The 22,127-nt window shown below is 51.9% G+C and overlaps 1 protein-coding gene across 3 annotated transcripts in view; it reads right to left on the reverse strand.

Moving 5' to 3' along the window:
- Positions 1–22,127, reverse strand: part of LOC142010663 (nuclear GTPase SLIP-GC-like) — a 75,032-nt gene that overhangs the window by 35,828 nt on the left and 17,077 nt on the right. For all 3 annotated transcript variants that reach the window (XM_074989070.1, XM_074989071.1, XM_074989072.1), the window contains exons 3-10: positions 16,739–16,837; positions 14,486–14,591; positions 13,280–13,502; positions 10,800–11,009; positions 7,980–8,210; positions 6,542–6,717; positions 3,185–3,203; positions 1,095–1,184 (exon numbers count right to left, since the gene is read on the reverse strand). In XM_074989070.1, coding sequence (XP_074845171.1) covers positions 1,095–1,184; positions 3,185–3,203; positions 6,542–6,717; positions 7,980–8,210; positions 10,800–11,009; positions 13,280–13,502; positions 14,486–14,591; positions 16,739–16,837 — 1,154 coding nt within the window. The remainder of the gene's footprint in view (positions 1–1,094; positions 1,185–3,184; positions 3,204–6,541; positions 6,718–7,979; positions 8,211–10,799; positions 11,010–13,279; positions 13,503–14,485; positions 14,592–16,738; positions 16,838–22,127) is intronic.

Consider the following 22,127-nt stretch of genomic DNA (forward strand, 5'->3'; position numbering starts at 1 on the left):
CAGGGCCGGAGTGTGTTAATAAAAGGCAGGGTTGCCCATATGCAGAGGGGTTGCAGAGCTCAAACAGGTGATTCCCAGGATCTCTACACCTGAGAGGTGGTGATGACTGGTAAAAAGAGGGGAGGTGCTGATGAGCCCCAACATCTATTGGCAGCACCAGATTGCTTAATGAGTCAAGTGATCTCACCACAGAGGTCATGGGGCAGGAGCCCCTTTCGAATTGCTTTCCTCATCCCCTGCACCTCACTCAGCTTGGGCCTGGCTTTGGGTTTGTCTGCACCAGGAACCCAGACCAGCAGAACCTGATTTGTAACTGGTACAATTAAGCTGCTGGGAGAGTTTGGGCAGACTTACCCCTGTGCCGGAGGCTGTTCAGACACCCTTACGCCAGGATAAAAAAGGCCTAGTTTGGTTCAGCTGAGGTCTGTTAGGAACAGGTTTAACCCAACCCAAAAAGTTGCTCCTAAAGCAAATTCAGAAAGCCCCCCGGCAGCCTTCTGCTCCAGCTAACCTATCTTGTTCTGAAAGCCTGCTCCAGTTATGCAGGTTCAGCTTTCTCACGTCCACACACTGGTCCAAATGCTGCTTGTTTTGGGATGGGGACTACCTGGCCCTTCACAGCCCCCTGCTGGAGGCCCTGGGGTCTTAGTAGACCTGCCCCATAAAGGTGAGTCCTCCCTCCCTGCCTACCAATCAGAGACTTCTGTGGGTCTGCATGGCTGATGACAGATACCCCAGAGATGACTACAGAATAAGAAGCTGAATGGACCACTCCAAGACTTACATTTACAAAGGTATTTAGGCCCCCAAAGAAGCAGACAGGTGCCAAATGGGATTTTCAGATGAGCCTAACAAGTTTACACAACCAACTGAAAGTTTATGGGAGTCACTCACCTGGGGTAGAGCTGACCCCAGAACTCAATGGGGCCAAGGACTTTTTGTGTGTTGACACCAAGGTTCCCACAGTTTAACTGGAACCTCTGAAAGGTCATCCTATCTCATGGAAAAATACTTGGTAATAATCCCAGGACCATCACATTTGCTACTGAAATATAACAGAAGAGGTTTCCTACAACTGGAAAACCCAGGCTTACCCGGAGCTTGGACTTCATTCCTTTGGTCTTCTTCACTTTCACATCTGCGTTCCTCTCTAAAATGGCCTCATGTTCGGTTTCTATAGGTTTCTACATTTGGAAAGACAATGAAAGTAACTGTAGGTATTCCCCAAAATGCTTTCGGCCATTCTCAGGCCAGAAGACACACTCTAATTTGGCTTGCAACACAACAAGGAGCAAATCTCACACAGGAATGTCTTCATCAAGCCCACCGCCCCTGTTGGAGCTACAGTAGATCTTTCAGAGCGCTCTGCATGAAGCCATAATGCCTAATACAGAGATGTGATTTCTTGCGCCCACCAAGGTGTTGCACATTCATGGGTCCATGTAGACCCTGCTGGGGTGGACTAGAATTTCTCTATTGTGCTTTCTAACAAAGTACTGTTCAAACAGCGCTGCATAACTAACAGTCTATGCAAATATGTTAAGAACAAATGTCTAATGCACCTAACAGCTTCCCTTGCCAGGGAAATAAGCATTGTGAAGAGGGAGGAAGTGGTAGATGTGATATATCTTGAGCGGAGCGAGGCTGCTGATACTTTCTCCCATGACTTTCTCATAAACAAACTAGAAAAAAAATGGCCCATGGTACTACTGCGGGCCTAACTGCTTGGAAAATCTTTCCCAGAGGGTAGTTACCAGCAGTTGGGAATCAAGATGAAAGAGCATATTGCCTGAAGACTCTGACAGAGGAGACTGGCCCAGGTTCAAGGACTGCAACATGCAGTGGGGTGAAAAAACCTGCTTAATCGAGTTGCTGCCCATTCTAATAGGGTTGAGAGTTTAGACTGTGCGCTGATATTTTATTTCTTTTGCTAACTGAGGCTTTGTCTACCCTGAAAACTTGAAAGTGCAGCTGCAGCAGCATTTTAACTCAGCAGGGTGAGCCGGCACAGGCTGTTTGCAACTGTTAGACAGTCTTTGCATTGCCTGACTGAGGTAACAGCCCAGCTGCAACAGAGACCTTGAGGACTGTTAAACCTCTCGCTGAGTTTGTTAAAATTGTAACCCTCCTTCATCTGCTGTCTTACAAGAAGTTGTTTGGTTAAGCTGCTTCCTCTGCTTATTCTCCCCTAATCTATAGACCCAGTTAGCTCCCCCTCTTGGACCCTCATTACTCTGGCCCCATCCCTTTGTACAAGATCCAGTCCTTCTTGAACAAAGAACTGATCAAATTAGCTGTAGCTGATATAACGATATATATGACTTATGTAACTAAGATATAATGATGTGTGTTTCGGGGAGCTCCTGGGAAGAGCTTTGTCGAGCCTTCCCCAATGCATTGCTAATAAATGGCTCAGTATTATCTGGGTGGCTGAATTCTTGGGAAGAGAATTGCTTTGCTTAACGCAGTGATCAAAGGGGTTAAATTCAGGCATGCCCCATCCCCTGGCTGAGTCCTGTTACAGTTGAACAAAGACATCAAATTACTGCGCAGGGTAACGAATTCGACTCCTGACCATGGACAACTAAACAGCAGGTTCTGCAAAGTTCCCAAGAATGGAGAACACATCACACTGGCTGGCACAGCAGATGTTCCAGCATCCTCACTGGCAGCACGAAATAACAGAGGGTGAGGGAGCCGGCAGCACCCCTTGTAGTGCGCCATGTGGACACCGCTCTAGAGGCCACCAGAGCCAGTCCCTGCCAGCTCCTGCTGAGGGAAAAGCATCCTGCCCCAGGGCACATGGGGAGCTACCCCCCTCCGACGGAACAGACATGAACGAGCACTTGAAGAAGAGCTACAGGTGCCGATAGCTCTGGTAATCTTATCCCGACTGTCTAAACTGGACTTTTCTTGCCCACCCAAAGCTCACGCGTGGTGAGTGAGCAGGTGACACCGAGACTGGGTCCAGCGGATGCTATAAATGCCTAGTTTTAACAAGTGTAACCGTGCACCTCCTCTTAACGCTAACCAGGCCTCTTACTGGCTCACCTGCTGTGATGTTACCATGTGAGGCTTGTAAATAAACCCTCCAGAGAACAAATCCCTCACCTCTCCTTTGCTTTCAGAGAGTTTTCATTTTAAGGCTGCAATTTACTTTTGAAAGAAATCAGAAAATACTCACATTTTTCACTTTTCGTTCACTGAAAATGCAAACAAAGACACCGTTAACTAGGTTTGGCAAACAATCATAGAATCGTAGAATGCTAGAAGTGGAAGGGTTCTCAAAAAGCCACCAAATCCAGTCCCTGCCCTCATGACAGGACCAAGCACCATCTAGATCAGGGTGGTCAACACATGGCCCACAGGCCAGAATCTGGCCCACAGAGCCTTTTCATCCAGCCCATGAAGCTGTCAGTGGTGCCATTCTGAAAACCAGCTGGGCAGCTCCCAGCTGCATGTGGCTCTTTAAGGAGCCATTTGTGGCTCCAGACACTGCCACTGCTGACTCCTTCTCCGGCTCCCTGCCCTGCCATGCTAAAAGAGTAGAACTCAATTTCATTGGTTACATGGCTGGTAGGAGAGCTCCGTCCATTAAACCAATTAAACTGAGTCCCATGATTTCAGCATGGCAGGGCAGAGAGCCGCATGCTCCGTACATGGGGAAAGGGAGTAGGAGGGCTGGGGGGAACTGTGCAGCTGCGGTGAGGAGGAGACAGTGGCCTGGTGAAGGAGCACCCAGGGACAGCAGCACATGCAGCTCCTGTGTGAGGTAGTTAATCCTGGGTTTGGGGCTGTGAGGTGTTAAGCCGGGGGCAGGGGGGAGACAGAGTTGAGGCTATTTTGTTTTTGGTCCCTGGAAAATGTGAAAAATTGCCATGTGGCCTCCAGTGAAAACAGGTTGGCCACCGCTGGTACTGAGCATCCCTATTAGCTATTCATCTCGCCTAACAGAATGGTACCAAGCCGACTGCCACATAAATATGAGCAGGGGCTCTGGGGAGGTGACAACAGACACTTTGCAAAGTGGAAAACAGGGTTTAGTACGTTCATCGGCGGTGCCGGACTGGACAGACCCAAAGTCCCTCTCGCCTAGCATCCTGTCTCCAGCAGTGGCCAGCGCCACACGCTCTGGGGGAAGGTACAAGAATTCCTGTAGAGGACAATGACAAAATGCCCTATTTTTCCATAACCCCCAGTGACACACATGCCCATTGGCAGTTTAGCTCTTGGTCAGCAACTCTCATCAGGCCTGGCTTACTCATGACACCTAACACACTGTTGTCAATATATAGACCTCGAAGCTGGCACATAGTCTATCACGGGGAAAGGACAAACTCAGTGTGCACCTAAAACGTGTCTAAGCCTGGCCTATCAGGGGACTGATAAACAGTTTTTCTGCAGGCAAAGGAAGAGGCCCACACTTCAAACCAGCCGTGGCCAAATTCAGTGGGCTCTTTGTATCCGCAATTGCAGGAAGAGGTCAGCTACACTGTGAAAGTCACCAGTGGAGGAGAAGACAGTGGGTATTCTACACCAGACAGGCTGGTGTCTGCAGCTAGCAGGGGAAGCGACTTAAACTGTTAAATTAAATTAAATTAAATTAAGCTGTTAAATTAAAAGGAATGAAATTAGAATGAAATCACAAAGATCTGTTTAATTTAATTTAATAATACTTTTAATTTAATAATTTTAATGTAATTAATGATCAGCTGTGAGCCTGGCTTTGCAGGGCGGCTGTGGGCAGGGACCAGCAGGGACGGGTCAGACCCACCACAGGGCCCTCCCCTGGCTCCAGGAAGCTCTGCACCCCCAGCCTCACTCCCAGCAATGTCACTCTTCAGCTGTGGGAGGAGAGAGCGCTGTGTGGGGAGCTGCCTCTCTCTGCCCAAACCCCCACGCACCCAGAGCCCCCTGCACCAAGTCCTATGCACCTTGACCACTGCCCCACGGAGCCTCACCTCCTGCACCCAGACCCGCCCCGCCCCAAACCCCACCTGCACCTGGAATCCCAGACGACCCCTCCCTGGACTTGAGCCCCTGCCCTGCTGAGCCTCCTGCAGCTGTCCCCCCCCCCCCCCCCAGCCCCACCCCCGCAAAGCCTCACCCCTCAAATATAGAGTTAACCCACACCTGTGACAACATGTCCAGAGAGCAGACGGAGCCTCGGTGAGTGAGTGTGATGGAGTGGGGCGGGGGTGCGTGTGAGTGTCAGGCTGGATGTGTGTGAGACAGGCAGAGCAGCTCCCAGCGGCTAAGGATGGGCCCCTGGGGCTGCACCCTAAGCCTGCAGGTAACACCTCTGCCCTGAACAAGGAGCAGGGAGGAGCCAAGCATGGTTTGAATTGGAGGCAGCAGTTAGAAGCTGGGGAGAGAGGGAGCTAGAAGGCAGCCAGCCTGGCGAGGGGAAAGCTACACCCCAGAGGGGCCTCCCTCGCGCTGCTCTCCCCAGGACAGGTTGGAATGACTGTCTCTGATTGCTGCAGTGACTCTTCTGTGAGAAACTGGGCCTCTGTCGCCTAATAAACTTCCTGTTCTGCCTCCTGAGTGAGAGTCACCCCTGAAGCCCAGCATAGTGAGTAGCTGGCTGCAGGCTTGGCTTACACAGCAGGGTCTTTTCGCTTAGGCCAGCGGTTCTTGGACTGGGGGTCAGGACACCAAAGTGGGCTGCAGCCCCATTTTAATGGACCCCCCAGGGCTGAGAGAGGTCAGGGACTGGAGCCCAACCCCTCTGCTCAGGGCCAGATCCTGAGAGCTTCAGCCCTGCATGGCAGAGCTCAGATTCTGGGCCCCTGCCTCCAACACTTGGGCTACTGGAGATTCTCCATTAGCAGGCACTACAGGGCCTATGACACACAGGTGGCAGTTCTGATTCTACCCAAAAGTGGCAATGGTACTAGAGCAACAGCTTTGGCCCCCTCATCCAAGGCAGAGGGGCTCGGGCTTTGGTCCTGCAGCAATTCGTGTTGTCAGAAGGGGGTCACCACACAATGGAGTTCGAGAAGCCCGGCTCTAGGCAGCACAGGCTTCTGCTTTTACATTCTGAGTCCCCAGGCTCGATTCCTGCTGCAGGCCCTTCCCGAGGCACCGTGTGACCCACACAGATGCCTGCACTTTCCTCCTATCTAGTCCAGGAGCTGTGTGAGGCACTGCAGTGAGAAGACAGCAGCAGCGGGGCAAGGAGGGCCTAGCTGTGAGGCCGGAGTGGGGACTGCAGGAGGCAGACAGGCGGAGACATGGTAAATCTCCAACAGTTACAGAGAGGGAGCCGTGCTAGTCTATATACTATCAAAGCAAAAAAGCAGTCAAGTAGCACTTTAAAGACTAACAAAGACAAATTATTAATTACATTAATATTATGAAATCAAAGGTATTAATAAATTATTCTTTTAAAATTAATTAAAATAGAATTAAATTATTTATTAAACTAATAAATTATTTTGTTAGTGTTCAAAATGTTACTGGCCTGCTTTTTTGCTTTGGTAAATCCCCAAAGGAAGGATTCCAGGCCCCGAGGCCTGGGCATGGTCTAGTCCACTACCTCAGGTACTCCTTGAGATAGAGCTTGTCCGACTTGGTGACCACCTGGGCGAGGTCACTGCACATCCCGCCTTGGTACGCTTTGATGCTCTCCGCCAGCAGCAGTTCGTCGGTTTTGTTCCCCACCACTCGCTCAATGTCGCTGACAATCCAGATGACCGAACATTTATTGATGCTCTTAAGGAGAAGGAGAGAGAGAATTATAGCTGGAAGCCACCAGGCAGCCAGGCTCCAGCCTGCAAGGCGCTGAGCCGCTCCGATGCCCAGCGGCTGTGCAGACTGTTCACCTTTGCAGGGCTGTGCTATCAACGTACAGGCTCAAACCCCCTGCTAGCACGAGCCTGTGATGCTCAGGGCTGCACTAGCTGGAGGGTCTGAGACAGCGATGGGCAACCTAGGCCAACACGCAAGCGGGGCTCTGAGTGGCCCTGCTCCATCTCAGCAAGCTGCAAGCTTGTCCTCACCTAGACGGTCTCCCGGGCTAGGGCAGTTCTGCTAATGCCCCTTACGTCCCTAGACTTTGTGCTGACCGAACAGCAGCAGCGCTTGGATCGGATGCAGCGGGAGCCTGCCACTTTAGCGAGTCTGGAAGGGAAAACACTGCATGGCTGGAAAACAGCAGCACCTGGCAACCCTGCGCCCGGGCAGCGGTGAGGGTGTAGCTGCTGTGTGTGCAGACACTCAGTAGGACAGGCCGAGCGGAGAGACGACAAAGGAGCATGTGATGGGAGGGGACGGCTGGCCGCTCAGTGGGGTGGGGAGGTTGCCTGGCCCTCTCCTGGTGCCAATAGAAAATGGAAGGGCCAATGAGAAAGTGAGGCACTGAGACTGAAAGTCCCCAGGGCCAATAGGGAGAGGATATGCTTCAGGTCAGCCTTATTGACAGGGCAGACGGGCCAATGAGGGAGCCAGGGGTCCTGCCCTTTGTGTGAGGGGAGCTGCATGAGGCAACGTGGGGCGGAGCTTCATGCATAAGCCAGGAAAGTTCCCCACAGTAGTGGGGCCCATTGTCCTGCTTCCCTGATCACTGCCAGGTCTGCACTGCAGAGGAAGGACCTCCGGTTCCTAGCTCAGCGTGGCTGGAGCTCACCGTGGGCTACAGGAATCCAGGGGCAGTGAAGGACCCCAGTTGGGAAACCCCGTTAGCTAATATCAGGGGAGCCCCCTCGCCGTCTGGGGCAGACGCTGCTTCTGGCCATTCCACTAAAGGTCCCCAGGCCCACAGCACAGTGCAATCCTGAGAGCTCCCCTTATGTACGATGGTCTCCCACCAAGCAACAAATCCGCGTTTCCTCCCCCAGGCCCAGAGCACGGCGCCCTCCCGAGAGCTCCCCTGCTGTACGACACAACCGGGGTGACACTCCAATCAACGTTGAACGCTCTCCCACCAAACAACAAATCCGTGTTTCCTTCCCCGCGCCACGGAGCTGGGGCGTCACCTCTTTCCACATTTCGTCCCTCTTGCTATTGTAATCTCCCGTCCCGGGGATATCCACAAACACAATGCCCTCCGGGATCACGTCCGACTTCGGAATCGTCACTTCCACGTATTTGATTAGGGGCCAGAGTCGCATCTTGGCTTTCTCGTCATCCAGTCCTGGCTCCTCCTCCTCCTCCTTCTTGTCCTGACACCGGATGTAAGGGTCCAGTTTCTCGGCGAGTTCTTTTGCCTGAGACAAAATCCAGAAATCAAACTCCACCCTGTGGGGACAGGAGCTGGAAGCTATCTGCTAACGGTTCTCCTGAAACAGGGAAATGCTCAGTCACTCATTTCCCATCACTGCCTTCAGTCTCTCCCTCCTACTTTTGTTCGTGTGACAACAGAAAGGTTGAGTGGAAAACAGTTTGAGACCCACTGGCCTAGTTAATACAGCACAATGCAGGCTCACCTGCGGAACTGGTATACTCACTCCAGGTGGGCGACTTCCACATTAAAGAGATTTAAATTTGAATCGGTCACATAACCAGCGTCACAGAAGAACAAGGTGGGATTGGTGTGACAGAACGCAAGCCTGTTTCCACACCCTGCGCACAACTGACAATCTTTGTACAAAGTATGTCTTGTAAGGTACCATTTTAACTTATCACTTGCTGGCCATCCTTGTCCTGATAAAATGTGTGTGATGTCATTGCACATGAAGTTACAAGATTCCACTCTGTGGTGTTTGTAAGGCCTGTTGCAAACGGATGCTGGCAAAGAGGCTTGTGCCAAAGAAAGACCTTCAACTGAGGCCTCAGCTGCACTGATCATTTGGCACTGGTGCAGCCACTCCTGGAATCCTGTGCCCAGTACTTGTGCTCACAAGTCAAGAAGGAGATAGCTGAATGGCTGCAGGTGTAGGGAAGAGCCCCAAGGAGGACTAAATAGTAACAGAGAGAAAGCCGTGCTAGTCTATATACTGTGAAAACAAAAAAGCAGTCCAGTAGCACTTTCAAGACTAACAAAATAATTTATTAGGTGATGAGCTTTTGTGGGACAGACCCACTTCCCCAGCCCATAGCCAGACCAGAACAGACTCAATGTTTAAGACACAGAGAACCAAAAATAGTAATCAAGGTTGACAAATCAGAACAAAAATTATCAAGGTGAGCAAATCAGAGAGTAGAGGGGCCGGGGGGAGAGTCAAGAATTAGATAAAGCAAAGTATGTAAAAGAGCCCCTCTAATGACCTAAAAAATTGCCATCCCGGTTCAAACCACGTTAATGTGTCGAATTTGAATATAAAAGAGAGTTCAGCAGCCTCTCTTTCCAAATGGCTGTGAAAAGTCCTTTTCAGAAAAACACAGACTTTCAGGTCATTAACCTGTCAGCCAGCACTTTAATGGAGTGGGCCATTCTGTTAATGACCTGAAAGTCTGTGTTTTACTGAAAAGGAACTTTCACAGCCGCTTGGAAAGAGAGGCTGCTGAACTCTCTTTTATATTCAAATTTGACATATTAACACATGGTTTGAACCAGGATGATGATTTTCTAGGTCATTATAGGGGCTCTTTTACATACTTTATCTAATTCTTGACTCCCCCCGCCCCCGCCTTCTGCCCCTCTACTCTCTGACTTGCTCACCTTGATAACAATTTTTCTGATTTGTCAACCTTGATTACTATTTTTGGTTCTCTGTGCCTTAAATATTGAGTCTGTTCTGGTCTGGCTATGGGCTGAAGAAGTGGGTCTGTCCCACGAAAGCTTATCACCTAATACATTATTTTGTTAGTCTTTAAAGTGCTACTGGACTGCTTTTTTGTTTTCAAGGAGAATCAAAGGGTGAGAAAACATATCTGATAGTGAGAGACTCAACGAGCTTAATTAAATGACCTGCACAAAGAAGAGGCTAAGGAGTGACTTTATTGCAGGGTGTAAGTACCTACATGGGGAACATGTATTTGCTAATTGTGTCTTCAGCCTAGCAGAGAAAGGAGAAACCTGAGCCAGTGGCTGAAAGCTGAAGCTAGACAAATTCAGGCTAACAAGGAGGATAATGAATTACTGGAAAAGATCCCCAGGACACCTGGTGGATTCGCCAGGACTGGCCATATTGCTATTATGATTAGACAGTTTTCTCTCAGATCTAGGAATTAGAGCGGGGAAGTTCTCTGGCCTGTGTTCTGTAGGAAGGGGTTGAGTCCAGTGCTCCCTTCTGCACTTTGGCTCTATGAGGAAGAGGAAATCTGAGCTGGCAGGCAGCCTTTTCTCATGTTTGTTTGAGGTGAGAAAAGCCCAGGCTCCCTGACCGGGCGGAGTGGACAGAGGTGGAACGGCAGTGTAGACATAGGCAGTAATGCAGTGGGAAAGGCAAAATACCGCTTCTCAGGCAATGGGGTGGAATCTCCCTTGTGTGGCTTCTATGCAGTAGGACGGGACGTCCTTCTGAGACCAGCACTCCCACAGCAGGGCTGACAGCTGGGGCAAGGTTGTAGGGGGGCCCAGCTCTGCACTCTGCAAGGGGCAGCCTTGAGCATTCAGCCCTCAGCACCTCCCAGGCTCAGACACTAGGCTCCTACACCGAGCACCGCCACAGCACTTGAGAAGGGCCCAGAGCTGCCCCCACGCCACTGGCAAATTAGTAGCAGTGGCAGATGGAGCTCGGGCCCTTCGAAATGCCAGGCCTGGGGCCATCTGCCCCGTTGTCCCTACCTCCATTCACTGGGCTGCCCCTCCAGCACAGCTGCAAGCTGCTGGGCTCAGTGCCTGTGTGATGCAGGAGCTGAGATGAAGTGGTCACAAGGGTCTGGCTTTGGCACTTAGGAACACACTTACTCACCCGGGCTCCCCTCAGCAGGATATATTTGGAGCTAGGGATGGTGACCAGCAGCTTCATCCGCAGCAGGTCTTCGTGAGATCTGGTTTCAGCGTGTCTCCCGTAGAGCGTGCGAAGTTTTCGGACAGCTTCTCCTGTGTCTTCCTCCCCTTCTTCCTCCTCCTCAGGTCTGCCCACCAGCTCCACCAGGTTCTTCAGTTCTTCCTGCCATTCCTGCAGCACAGAGCAAGGTCAACAGGCCATTGCTGTCTTGGGCGCCTGGCGGGGAGGGGGTCAGGGCTGGGAAAGGCTGTTGTGGGATAATGCCAAAGTTGGGGACAGATGGGAGTAGGGCACTGCCGGCAGCAGGTTTCCACCGCGCTGGGGGTGCTGAGACCTCAGACCGGTGGCTCTGCTGCGATAGTGTTCTGAGCAGGGGGACGAAAGAGCCATTCCAGAGCTGAGCAGAAGGCATGGGAGGGCAGGGGCTGGAAAGTGGCTGGGTGCTGCCGGACAATGCATGGGGAATAATAGCTCAGAAGCAGCCGGAGCGGCTCCCTCCCTTGTGCAGGGAATGAACCAGCTGTGGCTCCAGCAGCTGGACTCCCCTCTGGCTAATTGCAAGCAAAGCAGGGAAGGAAGTGCCATTTACTTGGGTCACTGCTCACAAGGGCACCCTGAGGCAAAGGGGTGCTGCATAAGGTCTTTTCCCAATTGCCTCCAAGACTCTGGGGCTAGGTTCTGACTAGCCCTGTCCCCCGTCCTGTCAGCTCTTGGGTTAGGCTTCTGACTGGTCTTCGGCCATTGGACCTGAGCCTTGCTCATGTCTAGGCTCAGCTAGTACTCAGAGCTGTCCAAAGTGCTGCTGGGCCCCACCCCCGTGACAATAGAGATGTGCCTGGGATAAGCACCTGAGAGGAACTGCCAGGCCTTGGCGCAGCAGCTTCTTTTATATCAGCCTGCCGGGCCCTGATTGGCTGCAGCACAGAAAAACGTTCTATCCTGCCTGGAGGATCTCTCGTCTGCTCCTCTCACTGGGATGGGGTGTGGCAAGGCCTCTGGCCTCCCGTAGCGGGTCAACGTGGTTAGGCCGCCCCATCGCAGGGGGTTCCTGTGCTACTGTGCGCATGCATAATTAATGAGCTATTTGTATTTTTAATTTTTTTTGTACAGAAGACAAGCTGCTGCTGGAACGTTGCTGCAGTTCCTCCTTTTGCCCATTGAGTCCGACACATCTGCCCCGGCCCCGTGTGGCCCTGCACCTCCACCTTGTCCCTGCACCATGGGCATTCGGTGAACTGGCAGTTAGCGGAGGTTAGGCCTCCCCCGCCCCATTCCCCACCCCTCCCTTCCCCCTCCGCACCAGGCCTCATCCCGCCCCCGACCCCCTGCTGGAGCCCAGAGCCCCTCCCAGGGCAGCACCAACCCTTCCCTCTTCCCAGCCCTGGTGCAGCCCCATCACCAGCGTTCCCTGTCAGCTGAGCGCTGGAGCAGCCACCCAGGAGAGAGTCAGGTGCCGCCCAGCAGATTGGCAGAGCGCCCGCAGCACCCACAATGGGCAGCGTGTGTTCCTATTGGTGGTGCACAGCTGCGCATGCCTTGGCGCACACAACAAAATTCATTCTGCCCACGGAGGGGATCACTGCCCATCACTAAATCCACTCCTGCTGGCAGTGCAGCTCTAGTCCCACCTAACCCCTGACTCACATCACCCCAGGCCTCAGCCCGGCCCAAGCCTGCCCTGCTGGGCCACAAGAGCAGGAAGGCATCAACTCATGGGACTCCTGGCCTGGCCTGCTGCAAAGAAGGGCCTGGAGGCTCCTTCCTTTCCTTCTCCCGGCTGGGGCTTGCCAGAAACAGCTGCTATGAACAGGAGAGCCTGGGGGAAGCTCCCTAACAAACCTTCTGCACCCCCTATAACCAAACTTTTCCTCCCCAAGCTCACACCCAGGCTCCTTCCCAGCAATGACTCCCCTCTCCCTCAGCTCCTCCATCGTCCCTGGCTCCCCCAGGCTTTGCACCATGGCTGAGGGGGGTGGGAAATGCAGCTCTGTATTTCAGCTGCACTGAATTACTCCTCACAGGCGGCATTAATGGGCTAGTGAGGAATCCGGCTGTCAGAAAGCATTTCCTGAACGGCTTTGGTTCCTGGACTCGCTGACGGGTGTTCTGAATAAATGGCCAAAAATTAATTGCAGCCATGGTGTTATTTTCAGATTCTGCACAGATGCCTTTAGGGTGCAGAATTCCTCCACGGAGCAGCAGTGGCTTCCGCCTCTCTGCTCCAGGTCTTGGAAGCAGCAGAGAACCAGGCCCAGCCCTGCCCCATTCCTTCCTGGAGCCCTTGGCCCGCATCAGACTGGGCTGAGGTTTAATGCAAGAAGCAGCCAGCAGAGGCCTTCTGGGCTGCCCTCTGGAGGGGCTGTGAATGTGCACCCTGCAGCTAGGAGGGTGCCCTGCAGAACACCTCAGGGCCCTGGCCCACACGGAGCAGCCACTCTTGCCTGTAAGGAGAGCAGGTGAATTTTTGCCTCATAGTTCCCACCCTGGCTGCTGCTGACTTGCACAATGCAGGAGGTGCAGATACGGCTCCCGGACACCGGCAGGAAGAACTGCTGGTTGATGATGGCGTTGAGCAGGGAGCTCTTCCCAGCCCCGGTGCTGCCGAAGAGCCCGATGTAAATGGGGTCCAAGGAAGCCTTTGTCTTCAGGGTGGAGAGGCGGCTCCTTCGGAGGAGGAAGGAGGGAGGGTTAGGCAGAGCCGTGTGTTTGGGCAGGGCCAGGCAGCTCCCTTCCCCACCAACCCAGCCCACTGGAGTCCCCGTCTCCTCACCCCACTGATTTTGCTGACCGCTGCGTCGGACTCCACTGCCGCTAAGGCTTGGCAGGTGGGACAGACAAGTTTTCCCACCACGAACCAAGGCTTAGAACAGCCGCAGGGACTCTGGGATACACCCCTGGGGCAGAAGGGCTGGCTCAGGTCAGCGTAGGGCACTATGGATGTGCAAGCACAGCTGTGTGTCCTGAGCCAGGCCACCATAAACCTGGGTTTGCCATGCCAGGAAGCTGCCCAAACTCCAGTTCCCCGGGGGCGGGTCCCATGGACCCAGGTTTGCAAGGCAGCGTAGACACGCACCTTGCGGTCTCGTTCTCCCCATGCCGTCCTCTTTGGGGTGAGAAAGGTAGCAGAGCCCAATCCCAAACTGGGAGCATTCCCAGAGACGCATGGGAACCCACAGCAGCCTGCAAAGGGCCCTGTGCCATCAGACCAGCTCTCTGCTTGTCCTGGCTTCCCAAGCAGCAAGAGACAATAGGACCAGCACCATCGGGGTGTCCCTGCTGCTCTTTGCTCCGGGGGCCCTGGGCGAGACCTGTGCGAGCCGGTATCTGCAGTGGTGTTCTCTTTGCCAGGAGCCGCACAGGTCTGGGGAACAACCTGTCCACACAGCAGGGACATCCCCCAAGAGCGCTGTTCTCTGCAGCAGCTGGCGCTGCCTCTGTCAGAGGCAGAACACCAGGCTAGAGGGACCCTGCTCTGTCCTGTCTGTCAGTTCCTATGGGCCTAGCTAGAGACAGGCCTGCACCAGAACCCTTCAATTGCAGCAGACATGGGTCTGTCCATGGGGAAGGTAAGCAGAGCTCTATGTGTGCTGAGGCTGTGAGGTCTCAATCACTTAGGCTTTAAGGGAGAATGTGAGCTGCAGACTCACGTGAGATATTTAATCTCATTTGACGTGTTTTCCTGGGGCAGAGAGGTGGTCAGCTTCTTGTACGCAGTGTGCACAACTTTCCTGGTCCTGGATTCCGTACTTTCATCTGGCAGGAGAAGACAACGATATGTGAGGATCAGCATTGGCAACCTCTGGGACAGACTCAGCTCTCACCAGCCAGCAGGATTGTGCTAACCCTGTGGAAGAACATGCAACCATCCGGGAAAACCCGAGGCGCTATAGGAAATGGTGCTGGTGACTCAGCCGATGGCTTCTCATCCTCTGAGCCACTGCCTCAGCCCAGCCAGAGGCTACTTCAGATGAGCTTTGGGAATGAGGCCCTGTGGCCAGACTCCAGTTGGTGTGAGCACTGCAGGCGGGCTGGCAGCCAGAGTGGAATCCCCTGGTGCAGACGACTGCAGGAGAACATTGAGCCTTCTTGTGGAGGGGGATAAGGTGGGGTCTGGTATCCCCCTCTGTGACACTGAAGCCCCTTGGGGACCCACTGGCAGAGACTTCTATGCCTTCTACAAGCAACTACCGCTCAGACTTGACAAACTCAAGCCTAAAACTTGGCTGTCGTGGTAGTCCTCCATCTTGGTGAGGTCTCCACTGAAGGTCAGTACCTTCTCAGTGCTCTGAGTCATTGTGAGAGGCCTGGGTGGGTAATGCTTAAGGAGTCGTGTCACTCTGTAGATGTGTGTGCCCTGAAGGACTTGGAGTGAAGCGACTCACTAGGGAATCATACATCTTGGTGGAGCTCCAGACACTCCATCCTGGCTAGCCAAACCTGCAATGCCTCAGCTCAGAATAGTCGCTGGGAAACCACCAGAGACAAACCACACATCTCAACATGACTTGGCAGTGGAACAGAACAATGGGGCAGGGAGGAGATGGCCAGACAGGTGCCAGCTCCCTCCAAGCCTTGGGGTGCCAGCTTCCCACTCTGCCCCCAGCCCTGCCCACACCAGGCCCCTGTCCCTGTATCCCTGCCCTGCCTCTTCCAACCAGAGGTGGCGAAAGTACCCAAAAAGTTACTTGAGTAAAAGCACAGCTGCTCTGGGGAGAGGTACTTAAGTACAAGTCACCAGTGTCCCTCTGGGAAACTATGTTAGAAAAAGCACACACCATATAACATCACATTTTTATTGTACTCGAGTACCCAGAAGTGAAAGCAGCTGCATTTTTACTCAAGTAACTTTTTGGGTACCTCTTCCACCTCTGCTTCCAACCTAGGCCCCACCCATGCCCCACAGGTTCCCCAAAGTCTCCGCCCCACTTCCTGCCCCACTCTGCCCCTGCCTCGCCTCTTTCCACCCAGCCTCACACCCTCTGGGATGGAGGAGGGAGCTGGTTGCTGCGGGGGTACTGAACACCCACAGTTTTTTCCATGGGTGCTCCAGCTCTGCAGTGCCCACAGAGGTGGCACCTAGGGGTGGCTGTGCCTGTGAGCAAAGACAAAAGGTGGCTCAGGGGATGTCAGGATGAGGGGGGCTGGCTCATGGAAGGGGGGTCCTGGCTACTTAGGACTTGCAAGCGCTGCAAAAGGGTGACTGCCAGGGTGTGACCCTAACTCTGGCGTCTGGGAGAGGTAATGGCTGGTAAGGGTGGAGCCTAATTCCTGGCTCGTAGTTTCGTTTGCAATGAAACCTTTTGTGTCCATCACTCACGCTCGTCCCCGGTTGAATCTCTCGTCTTCCTAAACGAACCCCCCTTCCTTTTCCCATGGTAGAACCCCGGAGCTGCGCCTGGCACGGTGGCGGTGGGCTGAGGCACAGCTGGGATACGCCCCTCCCTTGGGAGCAGGAGAGCTGGGATCTCCGTGGGTAGGCAGTCACTGGGAGCTGGACACCACAGGAGGACACTGGAAGGCACCTGAGGGCAGGCCTGTGTCTCTTGCCAGCCTGCAGGGCTGGTGGAGCCCAGAGGAGCACGTCTGAGTGGCTGGCAGGCTGGGTGCGTTACGGAGTTAACTCCCAACTGGCACAAGACTCCCTCCAACTGGAAGCGAGTGACTCGCAGCCCTGTGCCGGGAGAAGCAGCCCACCTGGTACCAGACGCTGCAGCCCTGATCCCACAGCGCCCACGTGAGCATTTCTCACACCCTAGCCCTGGGGAAGGAGTGCCGCTTCTGTCCCCTCCTCAGCCAGAGCTGGCTCCAGTTTTGCCCCCACCCCAAAGCCCTATGGGCTCCAGGCAGGTCCTGGGCGTAGCTCCCCAGGATCAGCTGGAGCTGGCAGGTTTCCTACTCACAGGTTCTCAGGAACTCTTGCTCCCCCAAATCGAATGCTCGGTACTTGTCCAGCTTCTTTTTCTTGCCAGGGGACTCGTTTGCATCTTCCCGGTCGCCACCTTTTCCGAGGAAAGGGGCATTCTCGTTAGTTCTGTCACTACATGGTATGAGGAGATGCGGCTCCATTTATGGGCATAAGTAGAATCATAGAACCCCAGGGCTTGGAAGCGACCTCAGGAGGCCATCAAGTCCAACCCCCTGCCCAAAGCAGGACCAACCCCAACTAAATCCTCCCAGCCAGGGCTTTGTCAAGCCAGGAATTAAAAACCTCTAAGGATGGAGATTTTATCACCTTCTCTGGGCCATGCATTCTAGTGCTTCACCACCCTCCTGGGGAAAGAATTTCTCCTTATATTCATCCTACACCTCCCCCATCTAACTTCAGGCCATTGCTCCTTGTTCTGCCATCTGACACCACTGAGACCAGTTTCTCTTCATCCTCTTTAGAGCTCCCCTTCAGGAAGTTGAAGGCTGCTATCAAATCACCCCTCAGTCTTCTCTTCTGTAAACTAAACAAGCCCAAATCCCTCAGCTTCTCCTCCTAGGTCATGTGCTCCAGCCCCTCAACCATTCTCTTCGCCCTCTACTGGACTCTTTCCAATGCATCCGCATCCTTTTTGTAATAAGAGGAATGTAAATTCATCATTGCTATTGGCATATGCACTACTCAAGCCTGAAGGTGTGCTAGGTGCTGCACTCACAATAAAACCTGTCCACTGTGACTCCTGCCTCTGTCATCTCTTGGCTGGGCTACAGAAATGCATTAAAGCTGGTCATGAAGCCTTCAGCATTTTAGGAAACCCCAACAAGCACAAAATTCCTCACTGCATCATCTGAGCAACACACCCCACTGTGAGCTCATCACATCTCTCTTCCACTCCCTGCTCTGGTTCTCATAGGATCCCTGCTTAGTTTAAGGTCTGGGTCCTTATCTCCAGGGCACTCCCCGGCCTGAGCCTAGGATAGCTAACAGACCCTCAAATGCCCTGCAATGGAGACCCTGCATGATAGGTTTTCTTCTCTGGCCCAGTCAAGGCTCGTCTGGGCAGGAGAGAGAACTTTCCTTGGCAGGTCCAAGACTGTGGAATAGACTTCCCCAAGGACTGAAGGCCATCACCAACCTCAGCACAGTAAGTGCCAAGGGCGAAGTGCATTTCTTTGATCTTGCCTTCTGTACAGCAATAGGTGTATTTAACAAATAACAAAACCCTTCCAAAGCCAGTCACGCTGTTCCACATGCTTCTCCCTCTGCCAAGAGGAGGCGAGAACAAACATGTGACAGAAGTAGAGTTACGGTGCTTAATGCACTACGGCAATGAATGTGGTATGAAAGCCTACATGGAACAGAGTAAGAGAGACCTTGTCCTCCAGAGCTTGCATCATGGCAAAGGGCAGGAGGAAGGATTTGTAATTATCTCTGCTGTGCGGCTGTGGAAGGAGTACAGAGAGATTCAGGCTGAGATTTTCAAAGCAGCCAACCACTGAAAAGTTCCAACGGGAACTGGATGTTCAAATGCCTTAGGCACCTTTAGAAACCTCAGCCTGCGTGACCTGCCCAAGAAGTCTGGCTGAGCTAGGCACACCTCCCAAATGGCCACTCAGAGCCTCAGCTGCAAGACCACTTCTGTGTTGCTGACTCTCATGATATTTGGCATTTTTGCTTAACACCCCATTTGTAAAAAGAGTTACGTTTCCAGCCTTGATGGAAGAAAAGGGAAGTTTGAAAACACATCCCAATGCATCCCAGGGTTCGAAAAGCAACTATCAAATAAATAAGGCAAAATGTATCATCGTTTTTAAAAATCTCGTATTTCAGGAGTCCTGACTCATGATTTCGAACCCTTGAGATTAACAACACTATCTTTCTCTCTCTCTCTGCTCCCAAAAGGACCCTTTCCCCCCAGCCTGAACAACAAAGCTCCATGTTTCTGTACCAGCTCAGCTTCAGGTTTGCACTGGATTTCGTTATTTCTTTTGCTAACCCAAATGCTTCCTGAAACAGGAGGAAAGAATTTGCATCTGCAAAGTCTCTTTTTGCATCTTATCCTAGGGGCCCCAGGGATTTCATTGTTCCTCTTCTTCAGTAATTTTAGTTCACGTTAGTTTCCAAGCATGCCTTTCAAACCCTGTCAGTCTGAATTTCTGTGGTAACAGGGAGCAAAAGAATGAATTAGATCGGGGTGAGCAAACTTTTGAGGCTGCACCCCCCTTTTGGGCCCTGCAATTAGCTGGGCCCCACCAACCTGTGGGGAGGATCACAGGAAGGGAGGCGGGGGGCGGGGGAACCACACTATGCCCCTCCCACTTCCAAAATGTTGCGCCTGCCACTTAGCACACCCCTGGGTGCCAGGACAATGCACACAATGGGGGAAAGGGTGTTCACTACACAGATGGAGGCAAAGCCCTTCCACCTCCCCTAGCCAGCTATTAAAACAAACAATTCATTGTTTTTAAAGAGGCTGCCCACCCCGCCAGCAGTGCCAGGTAGCTCTTTATCTTGTTTTTCAAGAGCTCCACCCAGGCTCCAGCTTGCGGGGGGAACCCCCCCCCCCGCACAAAAATCAACTCCCTTGTCTAAAGAACCCGCTCACCCCTTTTTCCAGCTCTCCCACACAGCACTGTCAAGGGAACAAAAGAACACAACAAAAGCTCAACGTAAGTGCACCTAAAAAAAAAAAAAGCCTGGACTTGCAGTTCTCCAGTTTGCACCCCCCTCAATGAGAGACCTGACGCTTCAGCTGTAACCAGCGCGGGCGGCAAGATTCATAGCAGATTTAGAAATCAGCTCCAACCAGTGATCATCATTAATTACGTTTGTACTTGCTGCTGCAACATAGAAACATGCTCACAGCCTGCGTAAGGCCTGTGTTTTACCAGCGGGACCAGACGAACACTGGGGTCCCTGCTGGACTTGGGGTCTGTGAATGCGAGAGGAGGAAGCGTAACACAAAAGCTCTGGGTCCCCTCTCTTGTGAGTGGCTGCAGGGCCAGCGTGGGTGCAGGCCGTTAAAGGAACATGACTGCTCTTCCGTGGCGTGCTGTGCTCTCACGATGGGTACGGATGAGGTATCACTTGATGCTGACTCAGGGAGGATAAATCTATAGTGCAGCCACACCCTTTGTGGGTTTCTGGCTGGAAATTGCCACAGCTCTAGGGTCTCATCAGTTACAAAACAATCTGATCCTTCTGGCAAATCCATTCACAGCCCAAACAGCTGGGCCAGGAGAAGGAACAACATGTTGCCACTCAAACAGGAGCGGCAGCAAAGGAACAGCAGCACCGTTCACCTCACCTCACCTCAGCGAGTCGAGACCTGCGCCTTCCTCGTCAGTGGAGGCATTCACAGAAATCACAGAATCCCAGGGCTTGAAGGGACCTCAGGAGGCCATCGAGTCCAGCCCCCTGCCCAAAGCAGGATCAACCCCAACTAAATCATCCCAGCCAGGGCTTTCATAGAATCATAGAACACTAGGACTGGAAGGGACCTCGAGAGGCCATCGAGTCCAGCCCCCTGCCCCAATGGCAGGACCAAGTACTGTCTAAACCATCCCTGAGAGACATCTGTCTAACCTGTTCTTAAATATCTCCAGCGATGGAGATTCCACAACCTCCCTTGGCAATTTATTCCACTGTTTGACCACCCTGACAGTTAAGAACTTTTTCCTAATGTCCAACCTAAACCTCCCTTGCTGCAGTTTAAGCCCGTTGCCTCTTGTTCTATCCTCAGAGGCCAAGAAGAACAAGTTCTCTCCTTCCTCCTTATGACTCCCTTTTAGATGCCTGAAAACCACTATCGTGTCTCCTTTCAATCTTCTCTTTTCCAAACTAAACAACCCCAATTCTTTCAAGCTTTCTTCATAGGTCATATTCTCTAGACCTTTAATCATTCTTGTCGGTCTTTTGTGGACCCTCTCTAGTTTCTCCACATCTTTTTTGAACTGCGGTGCCCAGAACTGGACACAATACTCCAGCTGAGGCCTAACCAGCGCAGAGTAGAGCGGTAGAATGATTTCTCGTGTCTTGTTCAGCTTGTGGTCCACTATCACCCCTAGATCCCTTTCTGCTGTACTCATTCCTAGGCAGTCCTTTCCCATTCTGTATATGTGACACTGATTGTTCCTTCCTAAGTGGAGCACTTTGCATTTGTCCTTATTAAACTTCATCCTGTTTACCTCAGCCCATTTCTCCAGTTTATCCAGATCATTTTGAATTATGACCCTATCCTCCAAAGAAGTTGCAACCCCTCCCAGCTTGGTATCATCTGCAAACTTAATAAGTGTACTTTCTATGTCAATATCTAAATCGTTAATGAAGCTATTGAACAGAACCGGTCCTAAAACAGACCCCTGCAGAACCCCACTAGTTATACTTTTCCAGCAGGATTGAAAACCATTAAGAACTACTCTCTGGGTACGGTTATCCAGCCAGTTGCTCACCCACCTTATAGTAGCCCCATCTAAGTTGTATTTGCGTAGTTTGTTGATAAGTATATTATGTGAGACCGTGTCAAATGCTTTACTGAAGTCTAGGTATACCACATCCACCGCTTCTCCCTTATCCACAAGGCTCATTATTCTATCAAAGAAAGCTATTAGATTGGTTTGACATGATCTGTTTTTAACAAAACCATGCCAGCTGTTCCCTATCACCTTACCACCTTCCAAATGCTTGCAGATGATTTCTTTAATTACCTGTTCCATTATCTTTCCTGGCACAGAAGTTAAGCTGACTGGCCTGTAGTTTCCCAGGTTATTCTTGTTCCTCTTTTTATAAATGGGCACTATATTTGCCCCTTTTCCAGTCTTCTGGAATCTCTCCCGCCTCCCACGATTTTCCAAAAATGATTGCTAAAGGCTCAGATACCTCTTCTATCAGCTCCTTGAGGATTCTAGGATGCATTTCATCAGGCCCTGGTGATTTGCAGACATCTAATTTTTCTAAGTAAATTTTAATTTGTTCTTTTCTTATTTCAACTTCTAAATCTACCCCTTTTTCACTAGCATTCTCTATGTCAGGCATTCCTTCAGATTTCTCAGTGAAGACCAAAATAAAGAAATCATTAAACATCTCTGCCATTTCCAAATTCCCTGTTACTGTTTCTCCCTCATCACTGACCAATGGCCCTACCCTCTCCTTGGTCTTCCTCTTGTTACCAATGTATTTGTAAAAAGCCTTCTTGTTTCCCTTTATGCTTGTAGCTAGCTTGAGCTCATTTTGTGCCTTAGCCTTTCTAATCTTGCTCCAGCATGCTCGTGGTGTTTGCCTATATTCATCCTTTGTAATTTGTCCTTGTTTCCTTTTCTTATACAATTCCTTTTTTAGTTTGAGATCATGCAAGATCTCCTGGT

The sequence above is a fragment of the Carettochelys insculpta genome, chromosome 3, assembly GCF_033958435.1.
Source record: "Carettochelys insculpta isolate YL-2023 chromosome 3, ASM3395843v1, whole genome shotgun sequence".
In the NCBI taxonomy this organism is placed as follows: domain Eukaryota; kingdom Metazoa; phylum Chordata; order Testudines; family Carettochelyidae; genus Carettochelys; species Carettochelys insculpta.